Source organism: Rhincodon typus, chromosome 33 (genome assembly GCF_021869965.1).
Source record: "Rhincodon typus isolate 14 chromosome 33, sRhiTyp1.1, whole genome shotgun sequence".
Lineage (NCBI taxonomy): Eukaryota > Metazoa > Chordata > Chondrichthyes > Orectolobiformes > Rhincodontidae > Rhincodon > Rhincodon typus.
In genome coordinates, this window is record NC_063364.1 from 7,682,382 (window position 1) to 7,698,547 (window position 16,166).

The window sequence follows — 16,166 nt, forward strand, 5'->3', positions numbered from 1 at the left end:
AACAAACACAGTTTCCCCATTTGGTCACAGTGTTACTTCACGCTGAGTTGATGAATGTTTGTTTGTTTTTTCATTTCAGTGAATTATGAACTTTTGGATTTTTCTATCCCAGAGATGTATATATGCTCAGTCATTGTGCATTGGGATTGATCCTATTTTTGGATTCTAAGGCAGTCTAGAGATAAGGAATAGTGTGGTCAGACTATGTTGGGAATATTGTGAACCATTTCGGGTCCTGTGTCTAAGGAGGAATATGCTGACATTGGAGTGGGTCCAGAGGAGGTTTACAAGAATGATCCTGGGCATAAAGAGCTTGTCATATGAGGAGTAGTTAAGGACTTGAAGTTCATACTCGATAGAGTTTAGAAGGATGAGGGGAGATCTCATTGAAACTTACAGAATACTGAGAGGCCTGGATAGAGTGGATGTAGAGAAGATGTTTCCACTAGTTGGAGAGACTTGGACCCCAGAGCTCAGCCTCAGTGAAGAGGTGGCCCTTTTAGAACTGAGATGAGAAGAAATTTCTTCAGCTAGAGGATGGTGAATCTGTGCAACTCATTTGCTACAGAGGCTGTGGAGGCCAAGTTATGGAGTGTATTTAAGATAGAAGTAGCTAGGTTCTTGATTGATAAGGGGATCAGGGGTTACGGGGAAAAGGTAGGAGAATAGAGTTGAGAAACATATCCACCATGATCGAATGACAGAAGACTCGCTGAATGGCCTAGTTCTACTCCTTTTGTCTTATGGTGTTTTGTTTTAACATGTGGCCGAGGTAGAATATGAGCCAAAGTTTTATTGAATCCCAGAGCAGGCTCGAAGAGCTAAATGGCCTGATTCTGCTCCAATTTTGTAGGTTCTTGGGTATGAGAGCTCCTTTAAAATCTACTTCATTGATCAAGTTATTAGTCATTTGCTCCAGTAACTTTGTGGATTTTGGTATCCAATTTTTAGCTTCCCTTAAGGACCTTTTTGGACATTTATACTTTGTTAAATGCATGTTGTAGTTTATAGAGCAAATTGGTGTCCTGAAATCTGGAGGGAGATGTAAAAAAGGCTGCCAGATCACTTATTCTCATTTTACAGAACTGTACAAAATCCAAATATACCTCATGGCCTTTCATTTCTCGTTTTCTGCATAGAAAGGTTTGAATTTCTTCCCAGATGCAGAAGCATGTTTTCATGTGCAAACTGCCATACCTGGGGCCAAACCTTCCCCTACCCGCAGGAAAATCCAAGCTGCGCGTTACACGGCTGCAATCTCGTGTGTGTGAGACTTCATACACCATTCTTGTCTTTTTACGTCAGGGCTGTGTCCACAGTGCAGGTTACAAGCCATGCTGGAGTCTGTGAGTAGTGTGGGTGTGTAGGCAGACTTGTATTGAAGCTTACCCCTGTTTTCCAATGAAGTGTCCTGGGATGGAAAGGCTCCTTCAAACTTCCTCACTCCCCCTCAATGCCAGACCATGCTCCCTCAGATTGACTATGCAGTATCTATCCCCCTATTTAGCCTATCTTTTCCTCTGAATGATCGATGACACCCATGACCCGTCTCAGTTCCAATATATCCTATATGCACCTTCAGATCACCTGTGCAGCTCCATACCAACTCTGCCCCCACCCAACTCCTGTCCCACTATGTATCCTCCATAAATGCGATGTAAAGTCCTTAGACTGAATGCAGTTGCTGTGAAAAATATTTTAAATTTGTTGGGACAAAAGCTTCTCACCATCTAATGAAAACCTCTAAATCATTGATTCTGAGGAAAGAAATGTATTCTGACTGTGAAAACCGTGGTAAAACTGCAAAACCTTTTAGCTTGAGTGAACAAACTAGAAAACGTGAGGCACAATCTGTAATTGCGCCCTCTGAAAACTCGTTCATTTTTAGATGAAATGAACACTTTGTGCAGAAATGAATTACACTTGAATCTTAACCAAGCAGTGGACATGACCACAGCCATCCAAACGATAGACTGCTGTCTGGGAAGCAATCAACAGCATACACAGCATGTGCTCATTTCACTCAAAGCAGAGTTTCTTCATCAGTGTAAGGGAATACATTGCAATACTTTAAGTTTAGAGTTTTTTGATCAGCCAGTGACATTTAAACCATTGCAGAACAGATAACAGCACAGGCTGGCAGGGCATTTTGTAATATTTTGCATTATGTTAGTTTCTCAATTGGTTAAGCACAAACATGTGAACAAATAGGATAAGGTTGATCAATATCAGACTCAGCTGACCTTTGCAGCACAAATCCCTATGATGGTATATCACTGCTTTAAAAGTGCATCCACGTTAGAATATGGTACCTAGTAGTGGCATCTGAAGGTGTGAAAATATTTAACTGTCAGACTACAGAAGAGGCTTTCCATTTTCTTCACAAGCTCTCAAATCCGACTGTTTCTAAAGGGATTCCAATATCCCATTCCTCCAGACAAAAATGGCATGCAGGAGAAATCCAATTTCTCTTCCAGCATTTAATCCAAATTTGACGTGTGTGTGTGTGTGTTGTATGTGTGTGCGTGGTTGTGTGTGTGTGTTTTTGTATTCCCTACCTGCAAAAAAAAATCTGGAGAAACTGATACTAGGTCAAGAATGCAGAGGAAAATCTGATTTTGTCCAGGAAGTTCAAATTGCTGCCATTTGCCCACAGAAACCCATTTCACTTCCAAAATTGAACCCATGGTGAAGTGAGGACTGAGATTTAGTGGGAGCTTGGATGATGCATTGGAAAATCGAGGTGGGCATTCTGATTGGACAAAACTTGTACACCCATAGTACTCACTCACTCCAACACGTCTTGTGAACTGCATTGAAAGGGTGAAAACCCAGAATGGTGTATCATGGCACACATGGCTCGAGTGTACACTTTATGAGCCTGTGAAAGTGCAGGAATGGTGTTTCCCTGGCCTACAGGGAGATTTGGCCCAAAGTGTTCAAGACAGGACGTTGGTGAGGCATCTTCTGGAGTATTGTGTCCAATTCTGGTTGCCCTTTTTACAGGCAAGATATTATTCAGCTGGAGAGGGTTCAGAAGAGATTTACTAGGGTGTTGCCGAGACTGTAGGTTTGAGTGTAAGGAGAGGCTGGATAGGCTGGGAAATTTTTCATTGGAGTGTAGGTACCTGAGACGTGACCTTATGGAGGTTTATAAAATCACAAGGGGTATAAATAAGGTGAGTGGCAGGTGTCTTTTCTCTAAGGTGGGGGATTTCAAGACCATGGGGCATATTTTTAAGGTGAGAGGAGAAAGATTTCAAAAAGATGTGAGGGACAGTATTTAACACAGTGGTTCGTGTCTGGAATGAACTTCCAGAGGAAGCAGTGGATGTGGGTATAGTTACAATGTTTAAAAGACATTTCGATAAGTACACGAATAAGAAATGTTTGGAGGGATATGGGCCAAGTGCAGGCAGGTGAGACTTGTTTAGTTTGGGATTGTGGTCGGTGTGGACTGGTTGGACCAAAGGGTCTGTTTCCGTGCTGTACGGCTCTATGATTCTGTAATCCAGACTTCTCATCATCTTTCATCGCTCTTAAAATTACATGAGGGAATTTGACATGATTGTATATAATTCCTGACACACTGCTTTAAAAATTACTCCTATTTCTGAAGTACAAAAAAAAGGCATGGTGGCTCAGTGGTTAGCACTGCTGCCTCACAGCGCCAGGGACCTGGGTTCAATTCCACCCTTTGGCAACTGTCTCTGTGGAGTTGGCACATTCTCCCTGTGTCTTTGCAGGTTTCCTCTGGGTGCTCCGGTTTCATCCCATAGTCCAAAGGTGTTCAGATTAGGTGGATTGGCCGCCTTAAATTGCATGTCGTGTCCAGGGAGTGTGTAGGTTAGGTGGATTTGCCATGGTAAATGCGGGGTTACAGGGATAGGGTGGGGGGACGGGACTAGGTGGGATGCTCTTCAGAGGTTCAGTGCAGACTTGATGGGCCAACTGGCCTGTTTTTACGCTGTAGGGATTGTGGAATTCTGTGCAGGTACAATTAAACTCTTGTTGAAACACAGCCAGCAGAACCCTGTCATGAGATAGTAGGAACTGCAGATGTTGGAGAATCTGAGATAACAAGGTGTAGAGCTGGATGAACACAGCAGGCCGAGCAGGAAAGCTGATGTTTCGGAAGGGTCTAGACCCCGAGACGTCAGCTTTCCTGCTCCTCTGATGCTGCTTGGCCTGCTGTGTTCATCCAGCTCTACACCTTGTTATCTCGGAACCCTGTCATAATTCACAGAATGGGTTTCAGAGAATGTAAGAGCTTGTATTGCCTATCCTTCCTTTATTTAACTAAATTACTTTTTATCCACACAAATTCTAGTGTAAGTAGAATTGTAAACAATGCTGTGTAGTTTCTCAAAAAGATATTTTCTCAATGTCCTTGACCATAAAAGTGGCCCATGAAAAGTACAACAAGGACATCACTCTGAGATTTTCAGTAATAAAACAAAATCAAAACAAAATCAAAACAATGGGCTGCAGTTTACATTTTTCTGGATAAGTGTCAGTTTTGTTCAGATTCATGGAGAATTTCTGCGTGCAAGGCTTTGCGATCTCTCACACCATATCTACCAAACTTGACTCATTAGCTACCTACTGGGTTCCTACAATGCTCCTCTCTTGTGATTCTAGCCTCATTCTACCATTAGCTGTATCTGGAGCAACTTACCATTGCCAGGATATCCTGGAATGGACTAGTAACTTCAGCACCATGGCCACCTTTATAAGGTCATTGTGCACCCGGGCAAGTTCTGTCAGCCTGGAATGATATTTGCCTCAGACATGGCAGACAAGGGAAAATTGAAGCCCTCTAGCTGGGAAGGATGGGATGGTTCAGTGATGGGACTTGCACGAATTGTGGGACCAGTAGAAGAGGCCATGACACCAGACCATGCCAGCCTGGTCCAAGGTTGCCACCTGGGTCAGTGCAGTCACAGTCATCTGAAGGAATGTATAGCCCTGTTGGAAGAAGTTCAATGAAATTTTTCACTGTCAGCATGTATGGTACCGTCTTCTCTCTGATACTTCACATTGTTTCTATCTCTGCTACTGTGCCTCTACCACTCTCGTTATTCCCTGTAACATCTTCCTTCCCTTACCATCACCCACCCCAATTCCCGACAGCACGAACCCTGAATGCCCTATGCATTACCTAATCATTTGCTCAGTGACACAGTAGTTGGCACTGCTGCCCTGCAGTGCCTGGAACCTGGATTCAATTCCAGTCTTGGGTGACTGTGTCTGTGTGGAATTTGCATATTCTCCACTACTGGGGACCCAGACAACACTGAGGAGAGGCTGTGCCATTTTGGGTATTCTAGAGAACTAGAAAATCCAGCAGGTCATGGATGGTGCAAAGGCATATACAAACTTGTAAAGGAGAAAGGAGCACAATGAGTGATGTTAAAATGGCTTCAGATTTAATCATTTTTGTGGCTATTTTGAAGGATTGTGCATACTTAGATTATTTTTGAAAGAAGTTGTAGAAAGGACAGTGGAACTTTAATGAATAACTGGTAATTGCTTGCTAACTGATGCCCTCCTGCTTTGGTTTACAGCTGTCAGATTGCAGTATATGTTTTGGATATAGTTTGGGATAGTTGGTGAGCAGCCATTCCAAAGGCAACAAGTACCCAACTCCTCTCTCCTGTCTCTGGAGAAAAAAAAAACACTCTTGTTGTGAGTCCTGAATTTCCTCTCGAAATCAACTGGAAGGCTTCTCAGTATTGTGTTTCCTGAGCAAGCTATGTCTGCCAAGATCCCAGAGATGACTGTATTTGGTGACACCTGCCTACATTTACAAGTGTATCTAATCAACAGAAAATCTATTTCTTTTTCCTTTACCCTCGTATTTTCATATTACAAACCAAGTGTGTTAACCTGTTTTGTATTTTCACTGGATAAGTTTCATTTCTTTCAAAATCAAGAATGGTGCATTTATGAAAGAAACCTGATTGTTGGATCATTTTATTTTAAATCTAATATGGATAAAGCGTATGATTGACTGTAGCAGGAAGGGTAAAACAATTAAATTTATGTTGTGGTCAACGGAGTAGTGAAAGAGACAGAGCACTCTTCCCATTTCAGTCATCATAACAGAGGGCACAATGAGAGGGCCCACTGAAAGGTCAGTAACAGGCCATTGAAGAGAATGAATGCTATCCAAACCAGGGCACAATATATTTTTGAGGGATTTTGTCGAGATTTTCTTGAGGACTGCATTTTGATTATTCTTAGTTTTCAGGGACTCCATTTCCATTCTCGGTAATTTATTTATGTGATAGTGTCACACGCCTTCTGTGTCTACATTGACACATGCAGTATTTAGACTCCCACAGGAACAGAATTCAAAACACCCTTCATTATTTCAATAATTTCAGAGAATGCTGGAGAAATCCAGTAGATCTAGCTGCATCTGTGAAGAGAGAAAAAGTTTCAAGTCTGGTATGACTTCTTCAGAACTTCCAAAGAACAGTCGTACCAGATTTGAGACATGACCTCTGACTTTTTCTCCACGTTTGTGACCAGACCTGCTGAGTTTCTCCAGCATTCTCTTTCACATTTCCAGAATCGGCAGTATCTTGCCTTTATCTTTCCTCAACAATTTCCAACCCCCATTAAAGTTAAAGCCAATATGTACAGGAAAGCATTAATTACTTTAGAAAGCACAGTATTCAAATTGGCACAAGGGAAAAGCAGGCATCAGTTAGCAATTATTTTTCGAAATAACTGACACACACTTCTACACCAAGCAACCATCACACTAAACACGCCTTGCTTAGGCTCATGTGGTCACAGCTAACAAGTTTCCATTTACATACGCACAGAGCTTCAACAGGAGCTGGTTAGGGTGTGAATAAAGAAACAAAAAATGAATCCAAATGAGATGGAAATTAACAGTACATGTTAGATAGCTGAATGCTGATGCCATCAGGGGTGGCATGGTGGCTCAGTGGTTAGCATAGCTGCCTCACAGCGCTAAGGACCTGGTTTGATTCCAGCATCAGGCGACTGTCTGCCTGTGTGGAGTTTGCATATTCTCCCTGTGTCTGCATGGGTTTCCTGCAGGTACCCCAGTTTCCTCCCACAGTCCAAAGATGTGCATGTTGGGTGTATTGGCCATGTCAAATTGCCCATAGTGTGCAAGCTAGGTTGATTAGCCATGGGAAATGCAGGGTTACTGGGATAGGGTGGTAGGGTGTGCGGTTTGGGTGGACTCAGTGGGCCGAATGGCCTGTTTCCACACCGTAGGGTTTCCATGTTTCTATGTATGCAGCTCAAGTTCCACAAACTGATGCTGAAAATTATCAAAAAGCTTTTGCAACTGAAGGAGAACCACTTTTGTAAATACAGACTCACATCTGTTACAGGAAGCAGTAGTGACTGTTTATTTGCAGCTTGCCTGAAGATTTCTTCAGCCAATGAAATGGCGAGGAATTGTTTCTCTGCTTTCAGCTGCCAGGTGCCCCATTTTCCCAAAAGTTAGATTACATTATTTTAATGACTCTTCTTGCGGGTCAGATTCATATGAAAATTCCTCCTTGTCCCTTGCGTGGATTTGATGACGTGTTATGAGAATAAACTCCGATCATATCACCTACATTTTAGTTTTAATTGGTCATCTGTTGTAACTGACTGCCCTTCACACTTGCTTTTTTTTTTGCATTTTAAACCTGCAAAAGAGACTCAACCAGTATTGCTTGGAAAACTCTGTTCTGCATTTGAAATTTTGTTCAGTGATTTGACTTGAATCAGTAATACTCAAGAAATGTGAGAGCTTGACTCCACTACTTTGAGATTTTACTTGGTAAAATGTGTATCAATATATTTTTGTTGTACTTACCATCCTTAACATTTTCTTAGTATCGTCTTCCACAGCTTTTGTTAATGGACAGAGGGCAGTTAGTGAATTGCTGGAAAATGTGCTGATTCCATTTATGGGGTAAAATTGCATTTAAGAATTCAGAATTGTGCTAACACAGAATGATGAAAGTGCTGGACAAAGTGTTCCAAGCAGTCAAATGTTGGCAGAAAGGTGGGAGGACATTGTGGGGAAGAGGAGTGCTTTGGGAGGGTGTGGGGGTGGGCAAGGATAGACACTGGAGGATGAAGGGTGGTGGTGGCAGGAAAGTGGTCTGGCCCCATGGTGGGGAGGACCATGGGGAAGGGGATTTTGGGACAGGGCATGTTGATAATATTGGCAGGTTGAAGAGGGATGTTTAGATTGTTCCATCACCCAGTACCCAAACCATCCGAACATTCTGTTAAAAGGACTGTTTGACAGATTGTAGAAAAGAGGGATGTTCTTCCAGAGCTAGCCACTTCCACAATTTCATCAGTGAAAGCAGAGTAGGCTTTAGGTTTAATGGAAGGTTGGGTTTAGAGGGATATTGGTCAAACACAGGCAAATGGGACTGGTTTAGTTTGGGAAACTTGGTCGGTATGGACGAGCTGGACCAAAAGGTCTGTTTACATGCTGTATGACTCTGAGTTTAACTGTTCATCTGAATGTTGTAGTGAAAGGTGGCAAGACTATTCATAACATTTAAAAATATCTATCATTCAGCTTAAATCAGAGCAAGCTACTGCGGATGCTGGAGATCAGGAATAAAAATAAAGTGTTGGGGAAATTCAGCAGGTTTGGCAGCATCTTTGGAAAGAGAGAAACAAAGTTAACATTTCAAGTCCAGTGTGACTCAACTTTGGAATGGGGAAGAAAACTCCTATCAGACTCGAAACATTAGCTGTGTTTCTCTGCTGCCAAACCTGCTGAGTTTCTCCAGCACTTTCTGTTTTTATGTGATTTAGAATTCCTATTTTAGATTTTTGTATTATTTGAATTCTGAAATGAATGGAAGTCATACTGGGGATTTTTTATTCTAAGCTGCGCTTGGAAAAATGAAGAAATTGGATGCAAGACTGCTTTTCCTACTAATGGCATAATACTTGACATCACTACTGAAATAAGATGGGGGTGGCAGTGGTTAATTTAGTTGGCTAGACGGCTAGCATGTGATTCAGAATTACACCGACAATACAGCATTAGGTAGACTTAGGGTCTGCCCCATCATCTTTCCCTGCACTAAAATCACAGCATAAGCCTTGGTTTAGCAATCCTTGAATAATCGAGAATCTTACTAGAGAAGAGACAAAGATATCAACAGAGTAATATCAGGTCAAATGGTAAACTGGCATTGAACCTGATCTCGGGGACCCCTATCCCAGATATTTAGATTAAGATTCACATACAATTATCCATATTAATTATAATGTGAAATTTATCTTTGAGAAATGGACAATTGATATTATTTTCTTTGGTGGTCCAATAAATTCACATCCAAACACTTGACAAAATAATCCTATCCACAATGCTGCAATCAGAGGGCAGTGCATCTTGAGTAAGGTGCACCCAATAGTAAATACCATGGATTGCATTCCTGGATGAACTGTGAATGTGTGCCAAGTGCTTCTGAGACTTGTGGAGACTGAGGGAATGCTGTAAAGCTCAATCATTCCCAGAGCATTGGTGTAAAGACAGTTTTGAATTAGCTGAATGTAGAGGGCTGTTGAATATATGCAGTAGTCTGTGATGGAAACAGTTGAATCAGCAATCTCAGAATGGAATTGGATAATTTGTATATAAGTATATGGCTGGTCGTGAGATTTTGAATCCAATGTTTTAAAAAAAAAAAAAAATCTGTAGCTAAACGCTAATCTAATAGCGTCCATGTAACCACTTGCAATTGTCATAAAAATCCATCTTCAGGGAAAGAAATCTGCCGTCCTTGCCCAATCTGAAGTCACATGTAGGTCAGACCCACAGCGATATGGTTAAGTCTGAAATGGCCTGAGCAGGTCACTCCGATCAACAGCAACTAGGAATGGGCAACAAATTCTTGTCAGTGTTGCCCACATCTTGTACAGGAGTGTGGAATATGATATTTTATTACTACTGGGGACAGCTGATGGGTCTGCTGTGACGTTTTTCAGTTTGTGTTTGTGTTTGTGTTTGTGTTTGTGTTTGTGTTTCTGTCATTCTTATCAGCAAAGTACCTGTGAGAGCCTGGCTGAGGCTCTGGCATGAATATTTATTGGGGTGGATGTGGAGTGCTAGGTAGATACAAGAAGAGACAGGGGCTGATTTAGTGGTAAAGATAACACAGGATGAACACAGCAGGCCAGGCAGCATCAGAGGAGCCGGAAACTTGACGTTTCGGGTCGGGACCCTTCAGAAATGGGGAGGGAGAAGATAGCTCAGAAATAAATAGAGAGAGGAGGGGTGGAGCTGGGAAACGTAGGTGGAATGGTGATAGGTGAGTGCAGGTAGGGAGTGGTGGGGTTTCGTCCGTGAGGTGAGAGGGGCAGATAGTTGGGAGAGAAGATGGACAGGTTGTGTCAGGTCAAGGAGGCAGGGATGTGAAGGAGGGTTGGACATGGGATGAGGCTAGGGGTAGGGAGATTTTAAAACTGGTGAAATCCTTGTTTAGGCCATCAAGCTGTAGGCTCCCGAGGCAGAATATGAGGTGCTGCTCCTCCAGTTTGCGGGTGGTGTCATTATGACACTGGAGGAGGCCCAGGATGGACATGTCACCCAGGGAGTGGGAGTGGGAGAGGGAGTTAAAATGGTTGGCGACCAGAAGGTATTGTCATTTGTCACGTACAGAGCGCAGATGCTTTACAAAACGGTCTCGGAGTCTACGCTTGGTCTCACCGATGTAGAGGAGGCCACATCGGGAGCAGCAGATGCAGTAGACCACATTGACGGATGTGCAGGTGAACCCCTGTCTAATGTGGAAGTTTTGTTTTGTCTTGAATGGAGGTGAGGGAGGAGGTGTAGCCATTCCTGCAGTTGTAGGGAAAGGTGCCGGGGGTTGTGGGGTTAATGGGGAGTGTAGAGCAGACGAGCGAGTCACAGAGGGTGGTCCCTACAAAAGGCAGATAGGGGTGGAGAGGGAGATATCTCTTTGGTCATGGGGTCGGATTGTAGATGACGGAAGTGGTGGAGAATGATACATTTGATGCGGACGTTGGTGGGGTGATATGAGGACAAGGGGGATTCTGTTTTTTGTTTTTATTGCAGGGAGGGGATGGGAGGGCAGAAGTGTGGGAAATGCAAGAGATGCGTTTGAGGGCATTTTTGATCACCGGAGTGGGGGGGGAGAAATGTTACAGTCCTTAAAATAGGAAGACACCTGGGATGTGCGGGAGTGGAACGTCCCATCTAGGGCGCAGTTGGGGCGGAGGTGGAGGAATTGGGAGTAGGGGATTGCATTCTTGCAGGAAGCTGGGTGAGAGGTGGTGTAGTCCAGGTAGTTGTGGGAGTTGGTGCGCTTGAAATGCTGTCAGTTTCGAGGCAGTCACCAGAGATTGAGACAGCGAGGTCCAGGAAGGAGAGAGAGGTATCCCCAGGGATGCAGTAGTGTTGGTCAGGGCTGTGAGAGAGAATGTGTTCAGGGGGTATATGGGTCTAAAAACCCAGAGAATGCAGGAAATGTGTAGGTCCTGTGTGAAATTCCCCAGGCTCAGGATCAGCTGGCAAAGAGAAAGCCCATGATGGTGGGCTGCCCATCAGGAGCAAAAAGAAAGGTGGGAAAGGTGGGGGTTGTGTTCTGGGTTGTCCAATCACAGGAGGGGGATACAGGTTGGCTTGAAAAATCCAGGAAAGGTATTCTTGCTCGTCCTGGTCTTACGGCAGTAACAGAGAGGTCCTTATTCATGAATCTGCTGTTTGCACCCTCATTCACCTGCAAGGTTTTCCATCACTGTAGGGGGGGGAATTCTGGACATCATTCCTGTTAAGTCTGATCAAAATTGAAGCATGCAGCCTCATTAGCATTTAAAGAGCAAGTTGGTCCCCATCTCTATTAAAACTGTTAATTGGTAGCTTCTAGATCTTTGAAATTTTAACCTCATCTGTTGAGGGTGGGTTAAGACTCCAGACCCTATTCAAAGAAAATATAATCACAACAGATTTTCTGAAGAAAAGATTAAACGAATGCTGACATAAATTAGACACAATGGCTTGCGTCACGGTCAGATCTCAGCATTGATATAAATGCATGTAGGCCACAGTTGGCAAATTAATTAACGGCGTTAGGCAACGAGAAGTCTGAAGGCTGAGAGATTGTTAACTTTTTTCCCAACTCTGACTCCAGCCTAAAGCCAGTAGAAATGGTATCATTACCACCTGGGGTCTGAGTGGATGGGATATCGGGGTTTGATGTGGCTGGGCACAAAGGGCAAAAGTCCCCAAGAAGGTCAGTTAAGGGATGAAGGCTGGCAGTGATTGGGAAAAACGATAATTGGGATGTGAAGTGTGGGGCAAGAGACGGCTGGGTTATCCTCTGGACAAGGAGGAGCACAGCTCACAAGAAAAGTTTAGTTTTCAACTTCTGAACCTGACAGCCCTCATGACCAGGATGTTGTCTTCTGCTGCTAGCTTTCATGACAGGCTTGAGACAGTCTGACCCACGATTAAAATGGCATGCCCATTCCAGTCACTTCAAGGAGCCACATTGCTGTATAAAGTAGCATCACTCCTCTGTGAGAAGCCATCCTACTAGGGCTGAAATTTTTATTTTGGGTGGGAGCATAGGACCCTGCCTGTCCCACAATTCGTCTGTATCCCAAGAGCTTAAATTCCTTGTCTACATTCCTACTAGAAGTGGAGAGTTAATCATCTCTTTCCATTTTCTGTTCGATGCTCATGAACATGTGGATATTGAAAATCTGAAGTTGTCCAATGGAAGCTTCTGTTGACAGTATTAATTATATTAAATCCTCTTTTTTTCTTGCTCGACAGATCGATGAGCTCCCAGAGGGAGCAGTGAAACCACCAGCAAATAAATATCCTATTTTCTTCTTTGGAACTCATGAGACGTAAGTACACTTTGGAGATAAAAGGATGATGGTGGTCAGTGTTGTATATTTTGTTACAGGACAGAATTTTGTTATTGTGAAAATGAATCTGTCCAAATAGATCTGAATGACAACCTTTTCTCTTTGAAGAAATTCTAACCAAGTTTAATAGGCCTGTAAACATAAAAGCAAACAACGTACAGTGAGAGGTTTGAGATTTTCACTTAACTCTCTGGATTTGAGTGAAACTCTTTTCTCGGTGGCAACTGTTGCTGGAATGTGGATAGTGCAAATGTACCTCGATTGAATAAAAACTGTTCAGACTCTTTCAATGATGCAGATGTTCCGATGATCGGTTAGTTGTTAGAGAGCAATATAGATTAAAGTTGCCGTTTGGGACCATGCAATATCATCGCAGCTGACTCTGTGGGAGCTGCCCAGGGAATTGAAGCTTCTAACAGGTAAATCCCCATGTGTCCGGAACCCTCCCAAAAACCTCCCTTAAAGGTTGCGGGATCCAGCTCAACTTAAGCTTAATAGTTACCTAAGAAGAATTAAAGGATTCAAATACAACTGTAGTTCCCAGGTAAACCGAACTCCAGACTCAGTATTGACCCTTCCCAACTACACCCATCCAAGATCTGACACTTCTGACCTGACTGTGTTGGGCCTGACACCCACGACCCCCATTTTGTACTTGCTCCAACACCCCTCACCCACTAGCCTGACCAGACCATTCCAAACACAACTCACTACAGCACTGAAAAAGCCTGCCAGGACAGACAGACACATACTGCCAGGCCGATACCCTTCCCCTGCAAATGGTCCCTCGATCTATGCTAAGCACTCATACACTTACTATGTGCTCTGTGCCTAGTAATCTCCCTAAACTACAGGTATTAGGTGAGAGATAGTCATTGGCCAGATCGTCAAGGAGAAATCAACTAATCATCTTCAAAATAGTGACATTGAATCTTTTATATTTATCTGAGAGGTTATATGGGGGCCTTGGTTTAGTGTCTCTTCCAAAAGACGGTTTTTCCAAAGCAGTACTCCCTCGATAGTGCTGTAGATTATGTTCATGTCTCTGGAATGGCCTAATGGGTTTGTGCAAGAGGCAGGTGAGTGACCCATTGAGTCTTGGATGCCACAGTGGAGCAATAGAGGCAAGCTAACGTTGATATTTTAAGGGCAATGCATGAAACAAACTTAAAAAGTGAAGTCAAGTCGAATAAAACATAAATGAACAGGAAATCATGAAGCTCTTTTCCTGAATTCCCAAGATATATTCTCACCTGATAAAGCTCCAATGGGCACAAGAACTTGTAGAATATGTTGCTTTAAGGTAATAAAAAGGGCAAAACATTGCCATGTTAGAAATCAAACATAGACAAGGAAACACTAGGATTTATTCAGTAGGCGAGGAGAGGCAAGACAAGACAAAAAGGTCCTCTCGCCCCTCTTTCAAAAACCTGTTCCATCTCTAACATTCTCTGATTCACAAAGTGAGTTACCCCAGCATTTCCTGTTTTAATTATTACTTCTTTAAAAGAATATGTTTTAGTCAGTATAATCTCTACAAAACCTTTCTTTGGAAATCATCTCAGTGTTGTTACTGATCAGAGTTAGAGGTCAGTACAGAATATTTTGTGATTTTTGTTTTCTTTTTGTGTTCATGGAATAAACTAATGTGTGCTACATCTTTCTTGCTGAAATTCTCTTCTGGCCATCAAAGGGTGAAACCTGTCTCCTTGAAGCAGTTGGCAATCACTTTCCAGATGCAGAACAGCTGGCAATGAAATGTCAGCAGCTAAAGCTACCTGTTTCCTGCTCATGTTTATGGAGTAAAGCCATCAACATTTTTTCAGTCAAGAACAAGGCACACTGGTTAATGACAAAGCGAAAAGAAAGATTTAGAAATCATCTTCCCAACAGAGACTATGGACTGTCTCCCCAAACCTAACCTTGAAAAACTCTAAATAAATCCCATTGCAATTTTAATGCAAAACACACAAAGAATATTTGAATGAAGTTATTTTGTCCACGATCTTCAGATGTTAACTGTTTGAAATGAATGAGCTCTCCCAAAATAGGGGAAATGATTTTAGGCTAACCCGCTGCTTAGCATGTACAGTGCAGCTTTAGCTTTTCTGTAGAGACTTGTTTGATTTTCACTTTTTCATTTATTAATTCATGTTGCTTAAGACAAAAACTAAGATTTGGCTGCAAGCCTCCAATGCTAAATGCACTGCCAAACAAACTCACTCAGGCCATCACAGCTTTGCTATCCTGACTGACACACTAGGGACAGGATTGGTCTTTAACTAATCTCACCAGCTGGCTAGGAATGGGGAAGAATGGACCAGGATCTCCAGTCTTATTCCCCCTCATTGCCTGCAGTTAGAATGTGAATGTCAGCTGAAGGCACAATGGAGTCTGCCTGTATATGATAATGTTCATAGCTTGGCGATCACTATTGGAGCACAAGACTCATCAGTATCTTCAAGAGAAAGGAAGAAAGAATTTTTGAAGAAGACAGCGTAGAGTGGTCCTGTCACCATCGCCCTCCCCTCCCCCCACCCAAAAAAAGACTGAGCTGTCCTGAAAACTATTCATGCCAAGAGCTGGAAGAACAAATGTGCAAAAGTAAAGTGATTAAATCTTGGGAATATTTTACTTAAAATAATCTCCTTTAATCCTAAGATGCTAGTCATAAATCCTATAATAAGTAATTAAAATTACAATTAAATTTTTAATGCCAATAAATGGAAATTAAAAGCTTAGATATAGTCTTGAGAAGTTTGCATTTTACAGTATTAGTGAACAAGCTGTGTATGTTATTCTGAGATCTCCTATCACTGTTAGCACAAATGTCAGGCCGTTTAACTTTTTTTTTATTTAATGGCTGTTAAAGTAGTGGCATTTTACATCCCAACAGTAATGACACCCATTTACTCAATTAAATGCAAATTCTATTTGCTTCTCCAGGGGATAAGTTAATGCATTATTAAGAACGGATAATATTATCATAACATCACCCTCCCATCAACCCCAGCCCACATGTGCTGAGGCCCTTGGCCATGCCTTTTACCACCTCCTGATTCTAGTGTTCCTACCCTTGCCTCTCTGTAAATCTAAGCTCATGTGCTTAGCTTATCTAAGCTTGTCCAGTCCTGCACCAATTTCCACTCTTTCTTTCACACACATTGAATGTCAGCCCTGCAATGTCTTAAATTTAAAACTCTTATCAATGAGTTTTAAAACCCCTTCATTGCCTTGCCTCTCTTTCTGAGCATTAT

At 42.5% G+C, this 16,166-nt stretch overlaps 1 protein-coding gene across 9 annotated transcripts in view; it reads left to right on the forward strand.

Moving 5' to 3' along the window:
- The window catches only part of hdgfl3 (HDGF like 3), a 100,853-nt gene that overhangs the window by 46,278 nt on the left and 38,409 nt on the right, over positions 1 to 16,166 (forward strand). For all 9 annotated transcript variants that reach the window (XM_048616038.1, XM_048616041.1, XM_048616042.1 and 6 more), the window contains exon 2: positions 12,812 to 12,888. In XM_048616038.1, the coding sequence (XP_048471995.1) occupies positions 12,812 to 12,888 (77 nt within the window). The remainder of the gene's footprint in view (positions 1 to 12,811; positions 12,889 to 16,166) is intronic.